Raw genomic sequence first — 21,229 nt, forward strand, 5'->3', positions numbered from 1 at the left:
CATTTTGTGTGTTCCCGTCACAATAAGAGCCTTCATGATTGTCAAACAAACATCCTAAATCAGTTTTAACTAAAACAAGAATTTAAGCTATCTGAACATTTCACATAAGAGTTTCATAAGCTTTCAATTCTTTTGCGTTTCTATTTTAGGCATAGTTCACATAGATACAAAAAAATACATTTTTAAGTTCATAAATATCCACTCACCAGCAGAAATAATATAGGGCTTTAGAAAACTGCCCTCACACTAATGACTTAAACACGGTGCTAAAGGCATTCATTATCTCACAGCAAGCATTAAAGGAAGTAACATTGTTGACAATGGAAGCAATCCAAATAATAATTTCCCTTACACTGCTGGTAATTTCCTTTGTTGTATCTGTGATTATCTATCTATATGAGGCTGATGTTTTTTAATGCAAGTACATGGTCATTTTGTATGGAAATCACCACACTTACTGTTAATTGAAAAAATCAAATTTGTGGAACCGAGTTCCCCCCTTTTAAACTGTAAACATTCCCACTGTTGTCTGGAAAAGTCCCTTTGATATAAAAAATATATTAAATTGTGTTGTTTATACACGCTGGACTTGTGAGGGGGTTAACGTTAACCTCACCACAGTTAAACAAAATGACCACCCATCGTTGGCTTTGTGCATTTAAACACATTCAGATCACCTTTAGGGCAGCTGTGTAAACTGAATATTATTGTACAGACTGTAGCTGTGAAGCATAACCGTTAAGAAGAGGAAAGCGAGTGCCATAATATATCAGTTTGATGTGATTGTATTAAGAAAGTGACAATGTTTCTATTCTGTGTTCCTTCTGAAATGTTTTAATAAAGTCTTTCAGATCACTGAGATGGTCACGAGTGCTTTTTACAAATAGATCAGCTTAGACATAATGCTTGTATAAAACAAATCTAGTATTTTTCAATCTAAAAGCTTAAGCTAAAAACACCAGAATCAAGACCACGGCCTTTGAACTAAAGCTGTTCAACACATTGGTTAGTTGTAATTCACATTTCAACTTTAATGCATCGAAAGTGACAGGGTATTAAAGTGCCACATACACGCTGGCTCGCTCCTTTTGTGTCCATCTGTACGTACATTCATATGTGACTGTGAGTGTGAAGATCAGAGAAGCTTACTAACTGATTCCAGTAATGTCTTCAACATGTAAACGTTGTCTTAGCCTCTCAGCCACAGGCAAAAAGAGCAACTCCCAGCATGCTTCCTGGACCTGTCTGACTCCATCATTTGAAGGCCACTGCAGAAGTTCTCTGTCTGTCCGAACAAAAGCCAAAACTTCTACATTTTTAAAGGATCACCTAATGATAAAATCACTTATACAGGTCTTGACGGAGTGTGTGATTGATTGTGCACCTGTGTAGAGCCTTAATATCTTCAGCAGCTCCTCAGAATGTTGCATCTCTCCATCTAAAGAGCAGTTCCACAGCGTCTGACACACCACAGCGGCCAGATGCCAGTCCTGAGACCCAAAGTCACGTAGACAGTCAATAAGCCTGCAACAGAGAACGAGTGTCAACAGAGCATATCAGTACTTCATCAGCATTTTGCCTGTTTTTTAAATTAAACAAGTGACTTTTTTAAAAGGAGCACTGCATGAGATATAAGATGCAGGTTCTGTTTAAGTAGAGAACACACATTTTCAAAACAAGTCTTACATTATTTTGCTTCTCTAGTTACAGTTACAGATATTTCACTGGAAACCAAGATAAAAAAAGATTGTGACTATGATTGTGTTGCAATTTGGTGAGTTACTTCTGAGTGGTTCCCTCAACCCTCAGTAGGGCCGTATTCTCTGAATCTGCAGATAAGTTGATAAGAACGCCACACGCAGAGAAACACACATCAGGGTTCTTGGAGTCTAGGAGGGTCACCACGAACTGATGCACTGAGAATGCAAACACAACATTATGCAAAGGTGACCCAGAGAGGTAAGGTGTGTTTATTATAGAAATAAAGGTACCTTTGTGCTGCACGATGAAGCGCCTCACATCTTTGATCTGAGAAAGATTTCCAAACACACGTGTGGCCTCCAATACACCTTCCATACTGGAGCCCAACAAGAGCTTTAGTAGCACTGCAATGACAGGAGCAAGAACGAAGAGATTACGGAAGGACTACAGATGGAAGGTACATGTTTTCAAACACGCAAGCGCTTGTCTTACACTGGGAGATGTGTTTGTACTGGGAGCGGACCAACGAGCTCTCTCCCTGGTAGAAAGACAGGTTGTTGATGGTGGCGGCAGCATTAATCACTAGCTCTTCACACTCCTGCACGCATCTGGACTCTGAGATTCACAAGGGAAAAGAAAACAAGAATGATTATGAAGTGTGAAATATCAGTTATTCTCAGTCCGTGCCATCTGTAGACTTTAAATTGTCCCGATGCCCATTTACTCATCTCGCGCACAGCCGTATATTTAATGTAATGCTATCGTATATGGTAGCTCTGATTACTGTACACAATATTCTTCCATTTAACAGCTGATATACGAAAGAATATGTGCTAGAAATATGCATGAAAACTTGTTGTTTGTCTTTTAACTTTTCAGGAAACAAAACAGACTTTTGGTATTGAAAAGTGGTAAACACTGCAATCTAATCGGGTATCACTTCTATTTTGAAACCACTCATGTGTGTTTCCAATTGAGTATTTCATGATAAATCTGAAAACTAAGTAGTCAGAATCGTCGTGGGTATGACTGAAGTGAGATCCTGTATTTCCCGTTCAAAGTGTGGTTGACACTGTCAGTGTTTGTGCGTCATCCTGCAAGTGTTTTGTTCATTTCGAAACGTCTTTTGTTGTTTTCTTGATTCTTGTTTCGCCTTGATTTCTAAGTATCTTTTTTAAGTTTCACCCTCCTCGATTTTTATGTTCATCATAACAGGATGTAATTTAAATCTATCAGATATGAGAGAAAATCAGCCGCACATTTTGACTTGAAGCGTCGCCATCTCCGCTTTAAGAACCGACAGACTCCTCTAACTGTCATAAAAACTGCTTTCATTTTCTTAAATGCTAAAAATGACACTGGAAAAATATTTCCACAATATAAAAAGTCTTTTCTATATTTCAAAAAGGAAACACGTAACCGCCTCTTCAAGACAACACACCTGCTTATGAAACTTTCACATGGCCTAACGTTTGTTTGCATCCATCGCCTACAAACCACACTGCAGTGTCTCAGAAAACCATGTGAGTTGCATGCACAGTAAAACAGGCTCTGGGAAATGACAACTTTAAAGCGTGCATCATCGGAGAGGATGCAGTAACTTGAGCGTGAGTACCAGTAATTGACGTGTAGAGAACAGAATGTCAGTGCACAATGCAGAGCAACTAACTTGCAGAACTCGAGGAAGTACACTCAGCCTGAAACATCGGAGAGACCTCAACTTTCTCTGTGTCTCACATAGGTTCTGCTGTTGTAACATATGCACAGTAAACACATATGATTTAAATTTAGAAGTAAATCAGAAGAATTTTGGTCGTGCAGCTATATAAAATCAGATGGCAACAGTTTAAGTTGTTTGTTGTTAAAAAATATTGACCAAAGTAATATTAGGGACAGGGAGCAAATTTTTGGAAACTAAACATAACAGAATCAAACTGATCATTTAAAGGATTTAATTATGTTTGTGTTTTATACCCAACACTTGTAGTAGAAGCTGAACACACAAAGGGTTGGCAGCCAGCGCTGTGCCCACGGTGGGATGAATGGCCAGGTTTGCCAGCAGTCGGATCAGTTTGATGAGAACGTCCTCTCTTTCAGGAGCAGGATGTTGCTCAGGGGCCGAAGGCTTTCTCTGGTAGATCTGGAAAAGATCTAAGAGGGCGTCTATTCCCCCTTCCTCCTCATAGACCCGTTCTCTTGCTTTAATGCTCTTGGCTGTTAAATTCCCCAGTGTGAACAGGAGACGAACTACCAAGTCCTGCAGTGAGAAAAAACAGATACATAGAAAATAAAACAGTGTGTAGACGTTTCATCGGACACACGCGCTGGCCCGAAGTTAACTTCCGGTCTGTGTTTGGTTATAATATAGCAATATAATTTATATTTAATTTATATTAATCTGTAATATTATTTTATAGTATATTAATTGTAGTAAATAAATGAAAAGTCCTCAAATGTCATTCTTTGTGGAGGTCTAACAGAAGTTCATTTTGGGCCGCTGAAAGTGTCTATACCCTTACAAAAAAGAAGTGTGCTATTAGTATACTTCTTTAAAACTAAAAAAATAAGTTTACTTTCACGCTATTTTTATGTACTTCTAAATAATGTACATTATTTGCTTCTTAGAAATTTATTTAAAATCACACTTAAGTATACTTGAAAATTTAGTGTATACTTCTGCTCACTTTCAAGTATTCTAAGTACACTTATAGTTGTGTTTAGTATTTATACTTAGTAGTCTATTAAATACTTTTCACATTTTTTATTACTTTCATTAATTATTAATAATTACTTTCACAGTATACTTCACAGTGTACTTTTAGTAACTAATAATGTGCTACAAGTATTGAATCAGTAAACTATCAATATGCCTATAAGTTCAGAAAAGATAGTTAACTACTGTTACACTTGGAGTATACTTAAAAGTATACTTTTATAAACTAAAACAGGTGCCAATTTAATCCAAAGTAGTCTGGAAATAGTGCACTTCCGAGTATCCCACTAAAACACTGATATTAGTATACTTGTACATAAAGTTTTTTTTAAAGATTTACTTAAACTTTGTAAACTTACCTAAAACATGTACTTGATCTAATCTTATTTTGCCATTACGTTTAACAATGGGTAAACCCTGCTTTCTAACCCTGGGAAGCTCTGTAACTGAATTCAAGTGTCAAAGGTATAAAGTATAAAACAATAAGATGAAAAATGTTATGGCAAGCTGTTTAGCAACAAACAATTATAAACAATTTGTGGTGTAAAATGCCTATATGTGTGTTAACAGTAGCACTTAGATGTTCTGCTAAACACAGTCGCGAAGGGCATTTCCTAAAACCCATGTAAATCCAGCAGTCTTTTGTTGTCAACTAGTTGTCAGCGCTTTTTTTTTCCACGTTGAATGTTCAAAAGAGACAGTGACAATCCTTACAACATCTGCCACGAGTCTGGAGGACACTATGTCCCTATGTAAAGTACATGGTGTGGGTGGGACTTTGTTTATGATACCTAGTACACAGAGTGAACTGTGTTTATTCTTTACGAGATTAAGAGCACATGATCTCATAACTCTCAGAGCCAGCAGGCAACCGAGAGAAGCCCATCTGAACTAACTGTACCGAAATGAAAAAAACAGAAAAACACATGCAACACACACACCTTCCTAACTATTGCTCAAGTTTCATTTTAAGGCAGAAAGCGGAACACTCTCCCTATATGTCTATACATGTGCGTTTTTTTCACTGTGTATATGTCCATGTGTGTGTTGAAAGAACGAATCACCTGTTTCCGGCTGTGTTTGCCCAGCAGGTCTAAAAATAGGCTGCAGCAGCGTGGTGTTTCAGCTAGAGCATAACAGCACTCAGTGTAGGTTGACAGCTTGCTGGAGACCAATCATATACACGTCAGCATTTTCTCACACATCAGACCTCACAACATTAAAAGCAGAGATCAAGCAGCCCATCTGATCTGACTAAATGAAAACAAAACTTCTTACACTCAGATGAATATTCTGGTTTGAGATATTTTCATGTGCATTATAAAACAGGTGGACATGTCACAGTTTTTTAGCAACGGAAAATATAAAACTATTTAACCACTCCGGTGCATCTGTATAACAAAGAGGAAGGAAGTCATCTGTGGCCATAAGGTGATGATTTGGCTTTGTTAACAGAAAAAATGAAAAATCAAGACAAACGTTGAACATTTTGACTGAATGGTTTTCATTTTAATTTAAAACAGAGCCCTGCACCAAATCTGGACTCCAGATTACTTCTTAAAGTCACGTCTCAAAATGTACTTGCCGATTGAGTCACAACATGCATGAAAACAAAGTGACAGTATTCTCCTCCTTCTCTTCTCTTGCTCATTCTTTCTAAACTTCTGCCCTATACATACATACCCATTCAGACCATCCTGCCCCTCTCACCTGAATATCCGGGCCACATTAATGCATATGTCAGTGTCGTGGCGGTGGTTCTCCACAATCCAGCATAGAGTAACAAAGGCCTTGCTGGATAAGAAAGAAGGCCGAGACTCAGACTGGTCAGCTATATTTCTCAAAGCTGCAGTGACCTAGAAGGATCAAGAGTTGCATGTGACTGAGATGGCCAAAAAACGAATAATGTGTGTATGAGGGGGAATCAGTTCTGTGCAGCAGGTGTGCTTGTCTGTAATAAAGTCAGTCTAAAAAGATCATGCGTGAAGGAAACTTTTAATGTTTGACTAGTGTCTAAAGAACACAGATGCATGTAAGTGCTTTTATAATCAAGGAAAAATAACAGGAGGTTTTAGAAGTGCCCTCATAAATCTCTCTATCATGAGCTCAGGACACTGATTAGGGTACATGAAGGCTGCCCGCTAGGGCTGTTCGGCCCATTGGGCTGTACTTTCCTAAGAGCCCTCATTTCCGTCTGCCAACAGGCTAATGAGCGCCACGGCTATTGAGGCTGAACATCAAACTGTGCGTGCCGAATTCAGGAAGTTTGTTCAGGAAGATTTAAAGGATTCCTGTAAAATGTACTCTGGAAAAGCATAAATGGAAATATGGACACGAAATGGAAACCCAAGAGCAAAAACAATAGCGCATTAAAAGTCCAGCCTCCATTTCGACCCCTTGCAACCCCGCCCCTACAAAACGCTTGTATTTTGTTCCATTTCGCTTCCAGAGTTCTGAGAAATATCCGGGTGGGGTTTGTGAATGCTGAATTCCTTTTGCTTTATAGGCTCCGAGACACATAAGAGATTTATCATGTTTGCATTGCAAACCTATTTCATTATATATGGTGATATGTAACAAAACACTAGGACACAGGGGAAACACACACCCATGGTTGCTGTGGTAATGCATTGTGGGATCCTAAAGGGGGTTTCTAAACAACAACAAGGAAAGTCACTCAGCAGAAAGCAAACCACAGAAAAAGCCTGTTCGACTTCACATGTTGTTATTTGTTTCAGTTTGTTTGGGTGTGGATGGACCTAAATTATTATTTAATCAATTTATATTCAAAATATTTTACTGGTGTTTTATGTATGATTGTGTCATTCACAGTATCCTATACAATACGGGCCTCTAACGAAACTTCAACTTTCAAGATGACACATCGTGTTTGTGTTCCTCACGCTTTTGTTTTGGTGGCTTAGAAAGAAATATTCCACACATGTGTTACCACCCTAGATAAACTTCTGATGGTAAATTGTCAAGTGTGGTAAAACTTGTGGGTAGACACGCGAGTTGTAACAGATGTTCTTTTTAGTAGAATGTTGGTATGTCTTTGATTTGAGTCAAGCGAGTCAGCGAGGGTCAGATTATTGTTTCTCAGAATTCGATTAAACCTTCTAGTTCCTAATAAAGTTCTTGCAATAAAAACTACCAGCCAACGAGCATTTAATTTCCTTGCCAAAGCCTGTGGCATTCACTGAGTGTACATTGTAGAAAATATGTGTGTGTGTGTGTGTGTGTGTTTGAGTAGCACATGATCACTAATAAAAAATAAGATTATGAATGATACTACGAGAAACTTCAACTCCCTTAACCCGCACAATTAAAGCAGGGATAGCTCATCCACAAATGAAGATTCTTTCACCATTACAGGTCATTCCAAACCTGTACGACTTTATTTCTTCTGCAGAACACAAAAGAAGATCTTTTTAAGAATGTTTGTGACCAAACAACACTGGACCCCATTGACTTCCATTTGAATACAAAACCACAGAGACATTTCTCAAAATATCTTCTTTGTGTTTCACAGATTCGTGTTTTGAACGACACGAGGATGAATAAATGATGAAAGAATGTTTATTTTTTGAAACTGTCCCTTTATGTAGAGCTCACCTGTACCAGTATGTGTCCTGCAATGACATTCTGACCCTCTGCCCTGTGATTGGTTACATTGGATGAAGTTTGAGGAATACAATGTCTCAGCCTCTTCGATAGCAGCAGCAGTATCCCGATGAAGTCTTTACCCAGCAGCAGACTGGCGAGGGCGCTGTTTCCTGAGAGGAGTTTCAGTGAGCCGACGCAGTACAGCACGGCCTCACTTTTACTCCACACATCTTCAGACTTCAGCAGAGAAAGAAGCGAGTCTGTGAGGAGGAACGCACACATGGTGTGCTGATGTTACACAAGTTATTGACTGATTACAGACTGAATGTGTTACACATAAATCAAAACTGACCGAGGACGGAGCTGGTGAGGAACAGGGTGTCATTACTGGCGTTCCTGCTGATTTTGAAGATGAGCTTGCAGATGTTCACCAAGTTGTTTCCACTCACATTGAGCTTGTGATATAAAAGTTATAGAAGAACAACATTACAAGCAGTGTAACCTCAAAACCTATTAAATATTAAAGAGATACAGTAGTTCACCCCAAAATGAGAATTCTAACATCATCTACTCACCCTCATGTCATTTCAAACCTGTATGACCTTCGTTCTACTGCCTATCACAAAAGAAGATATTTTGAAGAATGTTGGTAACCGAACAATGGCCATATCCGTTGACTTCCATTGGTTTTGTGTCCATACTATAGAAGTGAAAGGGTACCACCGTTGCTCGGTTACCAACATTCTTCAAAATATATTTATTGTGTTTTGCAGAAGAAAGAAAGTCATACAGGTTTGAAATGACAAGGGTTAATGATGACAGAATTGTCATTTTTGGGTGAACTATCCGTTTAAAGCATCTCTGCTATTACAGGGTAAGGTAAAAAACGACCTACTGCCAAAATGAGTTTGGCTAAGGTAAGATTAAGTCGATCAGATCCCACATCTACAAGTCTGAAGAGCGATCTTAGGATAGTGGACCTCTTTTTACACTGTCTTCCCAGCATGCCTCTCTCAGCCAGGGCATTATGGAGTTCAGTGCATGCGTGGCACATGCGTCCCACCATTTCTTCTGACACTCCGTCACCTACACAGATCGCAGAAAATCCTTATCAGCACAATGACCTGAATTTCAGCACACAAAACAGGTAGAAGCTTCACACAAAATGTTAGCAGCATTGCCACTTTTCGAACCGTTTCTTTGAAGGACACTGAAAGAGGAGAAGTCTGTAACACAGTCTCTTTCATTCAGCTTAGCTGATGTGTACACAGAGTAGGCTTACTGACATTTCACTGACATTTGGCCCACATGTCAACACCCACTGACTGAGTTAACATGGCCCTTCAGCACAAACTCCCCCCTGTATGGAATGCATTATTAGTGTGCGTGAAATAGCTCTTTACTCTCTTTCTACATGCTCAAACATCAACGTCACTGAGTAAAGTATAACCAAATGGAAGATGTACATTAGACCTGAGTTTGAATCAATAACCTTGAATCTCGTGAGATCAACTTAACTAACGTAACCAATCAATAATATACTTTTTATTCCCAAGATACTCCCTTCAATTAAGAAGGGATCCAGCTGTTAAGATTGCTTTCAGAAAAAACAGTGAACCATCTCTACATGGTTTCTGACCATTGTGTGGATTGGCAAAGTGCTGCAGACCTAACTTGCCTTTAGGGGATAAGGCAGAGGCAGCATTTTCGAAAGCTATTTTTGCTAAAACAAATGTTGTTCCTCAGTTCTGTTTCCAAGATGGCTGGCAGTTCCTCCCCAACGGCACCCTCGGATGATACCGTGGAGAATATGAAGGGCATTTTATGCATGAACTGAGAGGCTCTTGGCACAATGAATATTTGATATTTATCTTTCAAATGAATTTCTATTGAATTTTGAAAGTGCTTAAATATTTACTGCTATTAGATTGCATTTCACGGTTCTTTTCCCCCACATGCTTTGACTTTAAAAGCTCTGTCGTGTGCCAAGCTCAACAGGGATCTGTTTTTCATTCCTCAGCATTCAGATCTTGTGTTTTCCTTCTGCCTGCTGTTTTGCTTGCACTCTGAGACACATTCATGTGCTGAAGAGCAGCTCCTTGGTATGAACTTACATAAGCACAATTCAATAACCCCAAAATTGGGAATATCTTTCAAAAGTTGGTAAAAGCAAACACATACTACACATATAAAACTTTTTGCACCTTTAAGAAAATGTATTAAGTTTAAAGGGACTTAAAGAAAGAATGCTTGTAACCAAACGGTTCTTGGCCACCATTGACTACCATAGTAGGAAAAAATACAGAGGTTTTCAAAAGTGCCCCAGAATTGTTTGCTTTCCTAAATTCCTCAAAATATCTTGCGATGGTAGTCAATGGTGGCCAAGAACTGTTAGGCAACGAGCACTCTTCCAAATATCTTGCTCTCTGTTTATCAAAAAAAGACATTTATACAGTTTTGGAACAACTTGAGGGAAGTAAGTTAGTAAAGGAAGACAGAATTAAATTTTTTGGGCAAACTGTTCGTTTAAATTGTATTTTAATTTCCTAAAATGTTACTTTTAAATTGATATACTCAAAAACATACTGTAGCAGAACAATTGACAACAGAATTTTACTAGTGAGGATAAAGCTCATTCATGGAAGTCATTTTATCACCTGGTGCAAAGGACTCGATTTCATGAAGGAGGGGAAGGACTTTAGAGTTCCAGTAGTGAGATTCATCCATGTTATCATCTGCATCTGTGTCATTAAGTCCATGATAAGCATCTAGAGCAGAAAGACAGACACAAGTCTATTGATATCATGGTTATTTGTAGACATATACAGTATATTATTGACCCTGGAAGGAGAATTGATACAGTTCAGCCCTTCAGTTCTTGCACTTGTCAAAATGTATTTAAATAAAGGATGTGCAACATAGCATAAAAAGGTCAAAGCATTCCACCCACAAACTTTTTCATTATTATATGTTCTGTACACATGCCTCTTTGAACATTTGCATTGTCGACGAGCTGCAGGAAGCAGTGGGTTTGCAAAAACAACAGAAAAACAAACTGCTGTCATCTGGCAAAAGAACGCTTAAGAAACTGCTATAGGAAACGTGCTTTGGGTTATCTATCCAATCAGAGTATGTGCCCATAGGTCTAACAAGATTGTGAAAGCTTTGCTTTGTTTATCATTCCATTAAATAAAAAAGGGGCCAGCAGATTTTTGTGCAGATATATGGAATGTTAATATAGCAAAGCAATGGTGAGAAGGAGCATGGTTATTTACTCATGCAAATACAACAAACCTGGTTTTGATCCACTGGACACATCATTTTGGGCTGACTGCGCTATCCTACTAGTAACAAACACATACAAAGACACATGTAAACAGAAAAAATAAAACTATTATGTAAAGTCTAGGTGAATATAAAAAGCTAATCGTCAAATTTAATATATATAACATTTGAAATATAAGCACAGGGTACATCATTCTTATGTAAACTTTGCACATCTCCTATTTTATGGCAGACACCAGGGGTCGCTGTTGTGATATCCTTATGCACCATCACATGCCCAATTTTTCTATTTGGTCTTTTTGTAAGTTAGCAAGAAACAGTTATTTGGTGAAACATTAAAAAGGATCTTGTCTGTTTGTTTATGAGACTCAACGTGCATGTATGGGCCACAGCACCAGACAGGAAACCACAGCTTCACATGCTTGTTTCAAATCTAGTCATGCATTGTCATGGTACATTTTATCACACGAATCAAGATATCCGTTAACATTGCTTCAGCATATCCTGCCATGTACTTTCTTAATCTTTGCCATCACTTATAACAGATTTAACTGACATGTTATCGGGGCAAACACTCTCCACGTTTTACATTATGATACAATGATTTAACGTTTTTGTATGTTGCATTTGTGTTTCTTAAGGATTGCGCTGATATTTTGATGGTACGGCAGCCGCTGTGCATTTATATGGCACTGATCGTATTTGGGCTTTGTACTGCCTCGATAATGCCTCTTTGTTGATGGGATGCCTCAGCCGAGACGTGATGTCATCTTGTGAATCTCGAATGAAACTGTACTAGTGGTCAACAGAGCAGCCATCCAGCCGGCCACAAACAAGCTGCATAATCTAATATCGCTCCATTAGCAACTATAACAGGGAGGTGGGCAAGAGGAAGAGGGGGTTTGAAAGAGAAAAAGAGAGAGGAAAGGGTTTGATGCCTGACTTTGACTTAATAAATTTCTGAGTGTCTGAATATGCATGTAAATTGGAAGCATTGTTATTTTCACGAGTGGCCATATTGGGCAATGAATTATAAGAGCTGTTGGAACTGACTAAATGATCCTTTTTATGTGGCCTTTAATGAGGTATTACACAATTCTGTGCCATATCCCGGAATATGTAGATGTTTATGAGCAGAAATGACAAAATAGAACATTGAATTCTCAAATCAATTGACAACAAACAAGTTTATTTCACGATTCACTGAAAGAGTTTAATAGTGTGCTTGCACTGTAATGTGGGTCCCTGTTATAAGCATGCTGCTTAAAGGGACAGTTCTCGCAAAAATACAAATTCTGTTAACGTTGATGATCACAGAGAAAGATATTTGGAAGAATGCTTGCAACCAAACAGTTCTTGGCACTATTGACTACTATAGTGGGTAAAATTACAATGGTAGTCTAAAGTGCCCCAGAACTGTTTGCTTTCCTACATTCTTCAAACTATCTTTTTTTGTGTTCAACAGAAAAAATAAATGTACAAATATTTTTTTCTTTCTATGGTAGTCAATGGTGGCCAAGAATTGTTTGGTTATAAGCATTCTTCCAAATATCTTTCTCTGTGTTCATCAGAACAAATACATTTAAACCGATTTGAGGGTGAGTTAATGAAGACAGGATTTTATTTTTTGGGTGAACTGTTCCTTTATGAACTCAAAATAATCTTTAAACGTCTGTTTGATAGTATTTAAAAGCAGCGATGGGTAAATGTGTACACTTTAAAACTGACAAAAGATATCATACCTGTTTTTGTTAATTGTGTGCAGGACAGCTTCTGAGGAGGCTTTTGTGATATGCCCTGTGACATCATCACAATGTAGCCTTTCTCCATCTTCTGGTTGGTCTATTCTCTCTTCTACAGACCTATCTAAACCTTTATGTCACATAAAAGAACATAATAATAATCACTTTATCTTGATCTTAATAAAGATCAACACGATTATACACCTCAGAAATGGCATCTGAAGATTAGGCATTGGACATATATAACTCTTTAAAAAAAGAAAAAGTACAGCCAGACAAGTCTGCTTTTAGGTCAACTAACTGTCCTTCATTGCGTCACTGAACATTAACAATTATTTTAATACATTACAAAAGTAATCAAGTTAGGAAACTACCCAAAGGACAGATATTTTTTGTCTTCTCAATACAAACACACACACAGTATGCCCACAAACACACTTGAGGCAAATGTGGCAGAGTTCCTTCTCACGGATGTAAACTGATTTATATCTGATTTTTTGGAAGTCTATTCATTTTAGTTCTTCTGTGAAGCACTTAAGCTCTGTTTCAAAACCTCACTGCTTTTCGCCTGTATAGGTAACTGCTTTATTATTCAACATCCTAAACATTAGAGCTCTATGAATTAATCTATTGGAACGCACATAGCCACCAAAACACTATACTGTCACAAAAATAGTCCACTACATGATGGAGAACTGCCTTAACAGAAAGCTTACTCGATTTTGAAACAGCATTAAACAGCTAGCTGTTTTTTCAAAGGCAATGAGACACATGGTGTAGATATGTTATGCTGGGGTTTCCATTTTGTGGTGTGGTGTCTGTGGTAGTTGTCACTCAGTCAAATTTCGACAGCTGATCATATGCCTATGACTGGTCAAGCCACCACATATTGAATTAAATCATTTTAATATATTTAACAAAAGTGCTCTATTTCTCACTTAGCTTATGCCTTCTTCTTTATCTTACTGCAAATAATTTGTATACACTCTTTTATTTGTATTAAATGATCTCTCGCTGTAATTAATCTTTACTGTATTGCAGTTATGTTTGTTTAAATGTAAATCTTTTGTTTTCTTGTTTGTGAGTGTAAGAAATGTCATCTTGTTTACTTACTCTTTGACTGTGATGTCATGAGTGGTAGCTTGTTAATGGATGACGTTCTAAGATGTCTGGCTCGACACCCTCCTGAACCTCTCCTGGTATTCTCTCGCTCAGCAGGGGGTTTGGGGAGAGCTGCTTCCTCCTCACGACCATCCTCATCACGAAACGCAGACAGCCTGGGTATCTGTTATTGAATCGAAAGTATTAATTTTTCCTCTTTTTATTTGAATAGTTAGATACAGTGTTGAAAGCCCTCTTACATGTTCCAGTGGGCTGAGACGGCTTCCAGAACCTGGTCTGGAGTCAGGTGCTTCAAAATTCCGGGCATGAAGACTAAAAAGTAATTTTAGAGCAATTAAAATCAGCATACTCTGTTTATATTGATGAACATATTAAATCAGAGTTTTGTTAAAGGAACAAAGTCAGAAATCGTCCAATTGTGATGTTTTACCTAAATGCAGAAGGTGGACGTCCGTCACGTGCACGAGAGGATGACTCTCCAAAAAGCTGCCGATGCTGCTCTTGAGGGGTGAAGGGTCGTTGTGTGGTAAGACTTCGGAGAGAGCGACGGGCCTCTGACACTATCTCAGCACTCGTCTGCCTTCTGGTGTACACACGCTCACTTTTCTCATGTTGGAGCTCCATTAAGGACATGCTTGAGTGATAAAGATGTAAACCAGTATCAAGGGTCTGAAACATTGTCCATCAATCTTGAAAAAAAGATGGAACAGGCAGGAAAGCGGCACTGCTATAGTAGAAGTTAAATGAATACAGTGAGACATTTTTGCTTAGATAGACTAAAATTACCAAATGTACTTAAAAATAAATACTAATGTTGATTAACATTACGTTTTGCTATACAATTTTTGTTCACACATGATCCCTTATCATAGTGCGTTTCCACATTTTTGGGACGTAGTGAATTCTTGAGAGCTTGACAGGCTTGCGCGTTCACGCACCGTCCCCATGGCAACACACAATGCTGTAACATGGACTCGGGTATAACAACAACAGCAGAACATTAAAAACCCAATGACTGTGCGAATTATTGAACTTTTAACAACCATTATAATAAAAAGCTCGCATTTGTGATGTTATACCAAGCTATCATACAAAAGTTTAAAATAAACTAGTAAGTAAAGCATCAAATATTATATACATCCTACTCGACCAAAGAAGACATGTTGCTCTGACAGTTCGCGTTGTAAAATGCCCTTAAAACTGCTAAGAAAATTGTGCACAACAATATTTAACGTTACCTTGCGTCCAGTTGTGGCTTGGCTTCAAAATTTTAAAGAGATCATTCTCTACTCCGCAAAGATGATCTGCGTGACACGAGAAAGATGGACTCACGCGCTTCGCGCCACAGGTCAGCCTGCCACTGCCACGCGCGTTGTCACGTGACTTACCGTTCGTTGGGTAAAAACTGCCACCTACTATTTTGAGGAAAAAGTATTCAAAAGTTTGAGGAAAAAATCGTTGGTAACAATCCTTAATTACATAATTTTTATTGTAATACAAGTTATGTTTAAGTTATATTTTACAACGAATACGAAAGCTGAGGAAGTATGAACCTTAACGTATTGTAAAAGAGTAATGGTTTTAATTGACTAAACCTCTATTTCTGTTAAAAAATCATATTATTTGCCTAGTCTTCAATGAAAAATAATTACATTCAGAGCCCACGGTGCACTAGTGAGGAGACACATCATGACACTCATGAGGTGAGCCAGCTGATTTTGTATCCACCCAGAATTATACATAAAAATACAATTTACATATTTTCCTTGCTTTTTTTTCCATAATCAATTGAGCAAAACAGCATCCCTTAAGAAACATATAGCTGGGGCTGCTCTTTGAAGTCATTTCAGTTTTGAATTTGGATACATTACATTATTCAGAATAATGAATAATTTACAATATTGTGTCTGGTATTTTACTTCATTCCTTTAAATCTTGTTAGAATATATGCACATGATTTATCCATTGGCTAGATAACATATTAGAGAAGTAAAGAATGTCAAATGCTGTGTTGCTGTTGACTCCCAACTGATAGAAATTAATCAGCGCATTATTATTTCGCATTTAATTATTCTCTTGCTATTCAACGGGTCATTTTAACCCTGATATAATAGGTACAACCAGGTCACCACAAGTAAGACTAACATGATTTCTCTTGCACTCTAACACCTTTCTGTTTCTATCTTCCTTTTTTAAGTGAAGTGTACTTCTTTCACTCTATAGTTAGATTTAAACAGCTCTAAGAGCTTCATTCACATGGATACAAGGAGTCTCATTGGTGAAATGTGATTGGAGGAGCTAACCAATAAGAAGTTAGTACGGGGTAGCTCATTGGCCAATGGGTGCATGGATATGGTTGCTCTCTTATTGTCACTAGGGGAGGTGAAGTGTAGTCACACATTATAACATAACATTGTCAACAGTTGAGATGACAATGTAAGGGTTATCAGAATTTAGATGCACACACCTGCGTGTGTATTTAGAGACCTGTGTGATGTTATCTTGTGAACCTTGATACATTCACACAATAGCACATCACTGACCCTCATTGCTCTTCTTCTACGTCAGTGAGGTAAACTGGTTTGCTTTGCAAGGACCATCATTTTTCTGCTGCTGTCTCCTTGGCAACCAGTTTCTGCTGGGCAGTCATTGGACAGATACTCACTCCCTCACCTGTTGATAAGGAGAACACAGCGATGACATACGCGTGACATGTAGGTTAAAAAATCGTCAGCCTTTGCCTTATGTTGTTGCCTTGTGTCAAAAGTAGAACATTTTTGAGCTTTTGTCAACAACTAGTAAAGATCAAGGTCTGTTTTTAATTTGCAAGATTTTAGCATTTTTTTGATATTCAAAGATTTGGAAGAATGTAATTGATGTAAGAACTTAATTGAAGGTTTTGACCACTGATTTAAAATCACACTCACAAGTAATGCAATTGTATCACACACAAGGGAGATTACAACACAGACATTTTAGCTCGTAGGCATTCCTTGTAAAAGTTTGTTAATACTGAAGGTCTGGGAACTTTGGCTGCTTTCATTGGCCAAGGCCCATCCTAGAGACCATTAGACTGATAGGAAAAGCAACCAATCACCTTTCATTTTGTGCCGTGCCATGTTTAGAGACATTAACATTTTGCATTAATCACGATCTACTGAATTTTTATTGCAACGATGTAAACATGACAGCTACTTCTTCAATTGGACAGCTTCGTGCTGTTTCCGTGCGGACCGTTAATGAACGCGACACGCACGTCTAACAGAAATCATGTGGAATTCAACCAATCAGTTGATGACGTAGAACTTGCTGCAGCGTTTCCTTAAAAGTGTGCCTTATGCATCAGACGATCAGCCAAAGTTCCACGTGCGTGACATCTGGGGCTGAGTCTAACAAATATGTGTCTCAGAATGCATAATTTTGAAGAAAAAAAATAAGATTGGAAATTCTTACTCTTTTATTGAAGCAAAATAAACGTTTCGACTCCATGATATAGTAACTCACGCATCAAAGGGTTGACTGTGTTTGATCTATGAAAGGCAGACAGATGAATAGAAGTGCCCGGAAATGTCACCAACTGAGCTAGAGTACATTATCTGTACAGTGGTCATGCCTCATGCCGGAATTCCAGAAAACGTAGCTGTCATTGTTTATACTCAGCACCCTTTCATCACCCATTCTGCGTAACATAAATTAAAAAGTACTCATGCGGATGAAGACTTGTTTTACATTCCCCAACATAAATATTGTATAAATTTAACCTCTATATTACAGCGGTAAGAGACAAAAGACTTGTGTGTTTTGGAAATAACAAAGGCATAAATTAAACTTGACCTTTCCATCTGAAATAACGATTTGCTGAAAGAAAAAAGTGGTTGTTGCTGCTATTTTCTGCAATGGCACAAAGGCTTTGATTATGATGTAGTGACGACAGACTGCTGATTGACTCATCTGCTCACAGTGTCTTCCTGGAAAGCAACACACACACTTTTTTCTCACTTTGTTCTGTGACATGAGTGGGATTCTACATCGCAGACAAATATAGTAATAAATAAATCAGCTCATGTTGCAGAGGATATAATATAAGAATTTCACACTGACCTCATGTGTTTAAATGTGTTGACACGGTGGAATGGAATGTAAGGTAGAATGTAGTGATGATACCAGCCACAACATTTGATCGTTTTCTTTGTCGGTGAGGCGCACCTTTGCTACCTTACCTTTATGAGGGTGTGCAGGACACCATTGTCAGGCATACTGAAGCATAAGCCTACGGTTTGTCACACCAGCTACACCTGCTTGCGCTTAACGTAACGTAATTGGTCTAAAACACACTAATGATGCTATCATATCATTATTGCAATTGATGTAATAAGTCATAGTTCACGCATGTATATGGATAAAATACTTGTAACTGAGTCAGTCTGACTGGTTCTGACAGTCTGTTATATTAACATATGTTAATAAGAACATTATTTTTATTATTCTAGACTTTTATTTGAATTGGGATTTCACATTGGACACAATAGGAGTCTTTGTTTCACATGTTTGTGTGGTGCTACTATACTATTGTGTGCCTTCCCCCCTCGCTGACCCAAGATTTATGTAGGTAGCACACTATTTCTCCCCTCACTGCTGATTAGAAGGGTCTCTAAGGACTGTCATAAATGTGCTCTATCTATTCTTTTCCTCTCCTCCCTCTCTACTCCTGTCTTTCTCCCCCCATCTAAAGACACATATCACATATTACTCTGTTCATTTTATTTCTTTGCTTATGTCCATGGGTCTGTAGGTCATGTAATGAATAGAATCTATTGCTCTCATCTGTCCAGGGAAACAAAGAAAGGAGTGTGGGGTTGATGTTTGTGTGTGTGTATGTATGTGTGTGAGGAAGAAGGAGTGAATCTATGTTATGTGAGAGATGCACATAATGGTGTTTATAAATCATGACTTGTCCCATTTTCCTTATGTGATAATGTCAGCAATCACCAAAGGCGCAGATTGTTTACAGAAGATTATTTCACCATTTCAGGCAAAGTGTAGAAGCTCATTTATTCTCTCAGTTTAAGAGAGACAATATTCAAAAAAGTTGTAATAAGAGAGAGGGATGGTTCAAGCGAGATGAAACAGAAAACTAAATTAAGTTCAAGGAAGTTATATTAAATGAGGAGAAGCAAAAAAGAAATAAAAACATTCATACAGGATTAAAATCACAAACTGCATCTAGTGTAAAATATTTATCTTTAGGGTTATCCAGTCCCGTCTGAGTAAAGGTCTTCGCACATACAGTCTGAAGTTTGAAATCTGAAAGTTATCCTAAAAATTTGTCACGCACAGACACCTTTCAAACTGAGTCCGATGTGTATTAATGCATCTGTTACCAAAATATTTGCAAAACAATACAGCCTGACCCTGTGTTTGCTCTGCCCTTTCTCCTTATCTCTTTCATCCCTTGCTTCTATCCATTGACAGAACCTCGCGAGGTTGGCTGTCCTCACTCTGCCTGCATTTCCTTGCATAACATTACCTGTGAACACGAATCTCCCTTTTTTCACACCTATGTGCCTGCCGCCATCAATCCGTTTTGTTATTTCTCTTGTGACTACAGTAGCCTATTTCAGTTTTTCCAGTGAACACAATTTCGCACGGACCGAGGGAGACCGCAAACAGCCCTGGTAACCCCAATGTGGGTCTCCTGGACTGTAAATGTTGAAGTATGGTCTTCTTGCTTTTGGCACCGTGGCTAGACAATCAGTACATACTGTCCTCTTAACAAGCTGTTCTGCAATCATCTGCTCATCTGCCACACTCTCTCTTTATATTCTGTTTTTGTAATCCGCACTTTGTTTCTCATACAGTTCTTTGTGCTGCGAGATGAAATGTCACACACGCCATCCTGGATTTTGGGGCGAGCTTGTACTGTGTCTCTTAATTGTCAAAACACCTCTCAAAATGCTTGCTAAGGATGGGAAAAACGCAGAAAATCAAACCCGGTCCAAATTTTTTTATGACGTACGAAAATATCGGAGGCAGGGTGTCAATGTGATTGACACAACGTGAGGTCGTATCTATTTTCTAACGTGTGAAAATTTCGGACGCAAAGTTCAGGTTTGGTGAACCAATAGAATATGAAAACGTCACAGCGTGACCTCTCGGTATAGAAATAAAAAAAAAAGAGTAATCACTCCCGCCCGTTTTCGTAGCACCGTCCGAACGGATTCTCAAAGTCAAGTCTGACCGTGGCATAAGGCTTAAGCATTTTATAGTCGAGAATAACCTTGACCTCTATATCATCTGATTCCTAGTTATAATGTATGCTTTAAACTGTGTCTAGACCACATTAGACATTCTGTTGTGGTATCATGGTTAACCTTGTCTGAAATCCTGTACAGGGCAATAAAAGAAGAGATGTACTAAAAAGAGAGTGGCTTTCACAGGATTTTCGTCCTGTGATTGCTGAAAGCATAGTACAGACTCACCGTTACTAAAGCAGGGCACCAGTGATGGCTAATAAATTGAGGATAGATGTAGAAGCACTTAGATCAGGTCCTCCATTGTTCGACAAAATCAACAGACACACATCATATGGCCTTTTAGGAATATCCTAACAAATGTTATAAAGAATATGTTTGTTTAGTCGGACCGAATAGTGCCAGATTGTGATTATATATATTATGCATTTTATGTGAAAAATTAATTGATATCCTACATTAGTTGTCAAATTGCTGCTTTTGTGGCTAAAGCAACAGTGTTTTTGAGGGTAAAGTTAGATTTTTGCAATCTTGCATATGTCGACTATCCCATCCCTACCCGATACACTGCCCATGTTCTGGTACAACATGTATTGTACGACATGCAGTGTGTCATAAAGTCAGAGAGCTGTTCGTCACGCTGCTTTGAGGCAGATTACATTCTGCCTAATGGATGGTAAACCTGAGATCCCTCAAGCACAACCTCTCTCTTTTTGTTTCTCTGTCGCGCATTTGACCATGTCATACTATCCATTCGGCGATGACATCACCACACCACAGCCCAGTTCTCAAATCCCCTTGTCATCAAT

At 38.3% G+C, this 21,229-nt stretch overlaps 1 protein-coding gene across 3 annotated transcripts; it reads right to left on the reverse strand.

Annotated features, from left to right (window-relative positions):
• Positions 1–115: 115 nt before the first annotated feature.
• On the reverse strand, positions 116–15,869 carry armc2 (armadillo repeat containing 2). 3 transcript variants are annotated; one of them, XM_056764139.1, is made up of 18 exons: positions 15,408–15,869; positions 14,600–14,803; positions 14,409–14,481; positions 14,161–14,332; positions 13,048–13,177; positions 11,315–11,364; positions 10,678–10,788; positions 8,916–9,106; positions 8,373–8,475; positions 8,030–8,280; positions 6,125–6,270; positions 5,479–5,578; positions 3,676–3,958; positions 2,194–2,316; positions 1,992–2,105; positions 1,784–1,916; positions 1,385–1,524; positions 116–1,285 (listed from the first exon to the last, which is right to left on the reverse strand). In XM_056764139.1, exons 2-18 carry the CDS (start codon positions 14,800–14,802, stop codon positions 1,149–1,151), a joined length of 2,460 nt encoding a protein of 819 aa, XP_056620117.1. In that variant the 5' UTR covers position 14,803; positions 15,408–15,869; the 3' UTR covers positions 116–1,148. The 3 variants fall into 3 exon arrangements, with proteins under 3 accessions (XP_056620117.1, XP_056620116.1, XP_056620114.1); XM_056764138.1 differs by having other exon boundaries at positions 11,315–11,361; positions 14,600–14,858; XM_056764136.1 differs by having other exon boundaries at positions 14,600–14,858.
• Positions 15,870–21,229: the final 5,360 nt, after the last annotated feature.

This window comes from Triplophysa dalaica, chromosome 13 (assembly GCF_015846415.1).
Source record: "Triplophysa dalaica isolate WHDGS20190420 chromosome 13, ASM1584641v1, whole genome shotgun sequence".
NCBI classification, from domain to species: Eukaryota; Metazoa; Chordata; class Actinopteri; order Cypriniformes; family Nemacheilidae; genus Triplophysa; species Triplophysa dalaica.

What these genes read in the sequence shown, in the direction of transcription:
- armc2 (XM_056764136.1), bottom strand. Translation starts at nt 14,847, where the DNA reads ATGTTTCAGACCCTTGATACTGGTTTACATCTTTATCACTCAAGCATG. An exon ending in GTCCAGTGGATCAAAACCAG is followed by an intron (nt 10,789 to 11,314) that starts GTTTGTTGTATT and finishes TTTCTGCTCTAG; the next exon opens with ATGCTTATCATGGACTTAAT. An exon ending in GCAAACACAGCCGGAAACAG is followed by an intron (nt 3,959 to 5,478) that starts GTGATTCGTTCT and finishes TTCTCACTGCAG; the next exon opens with GACTTGGTAGTTCGTCTCCT.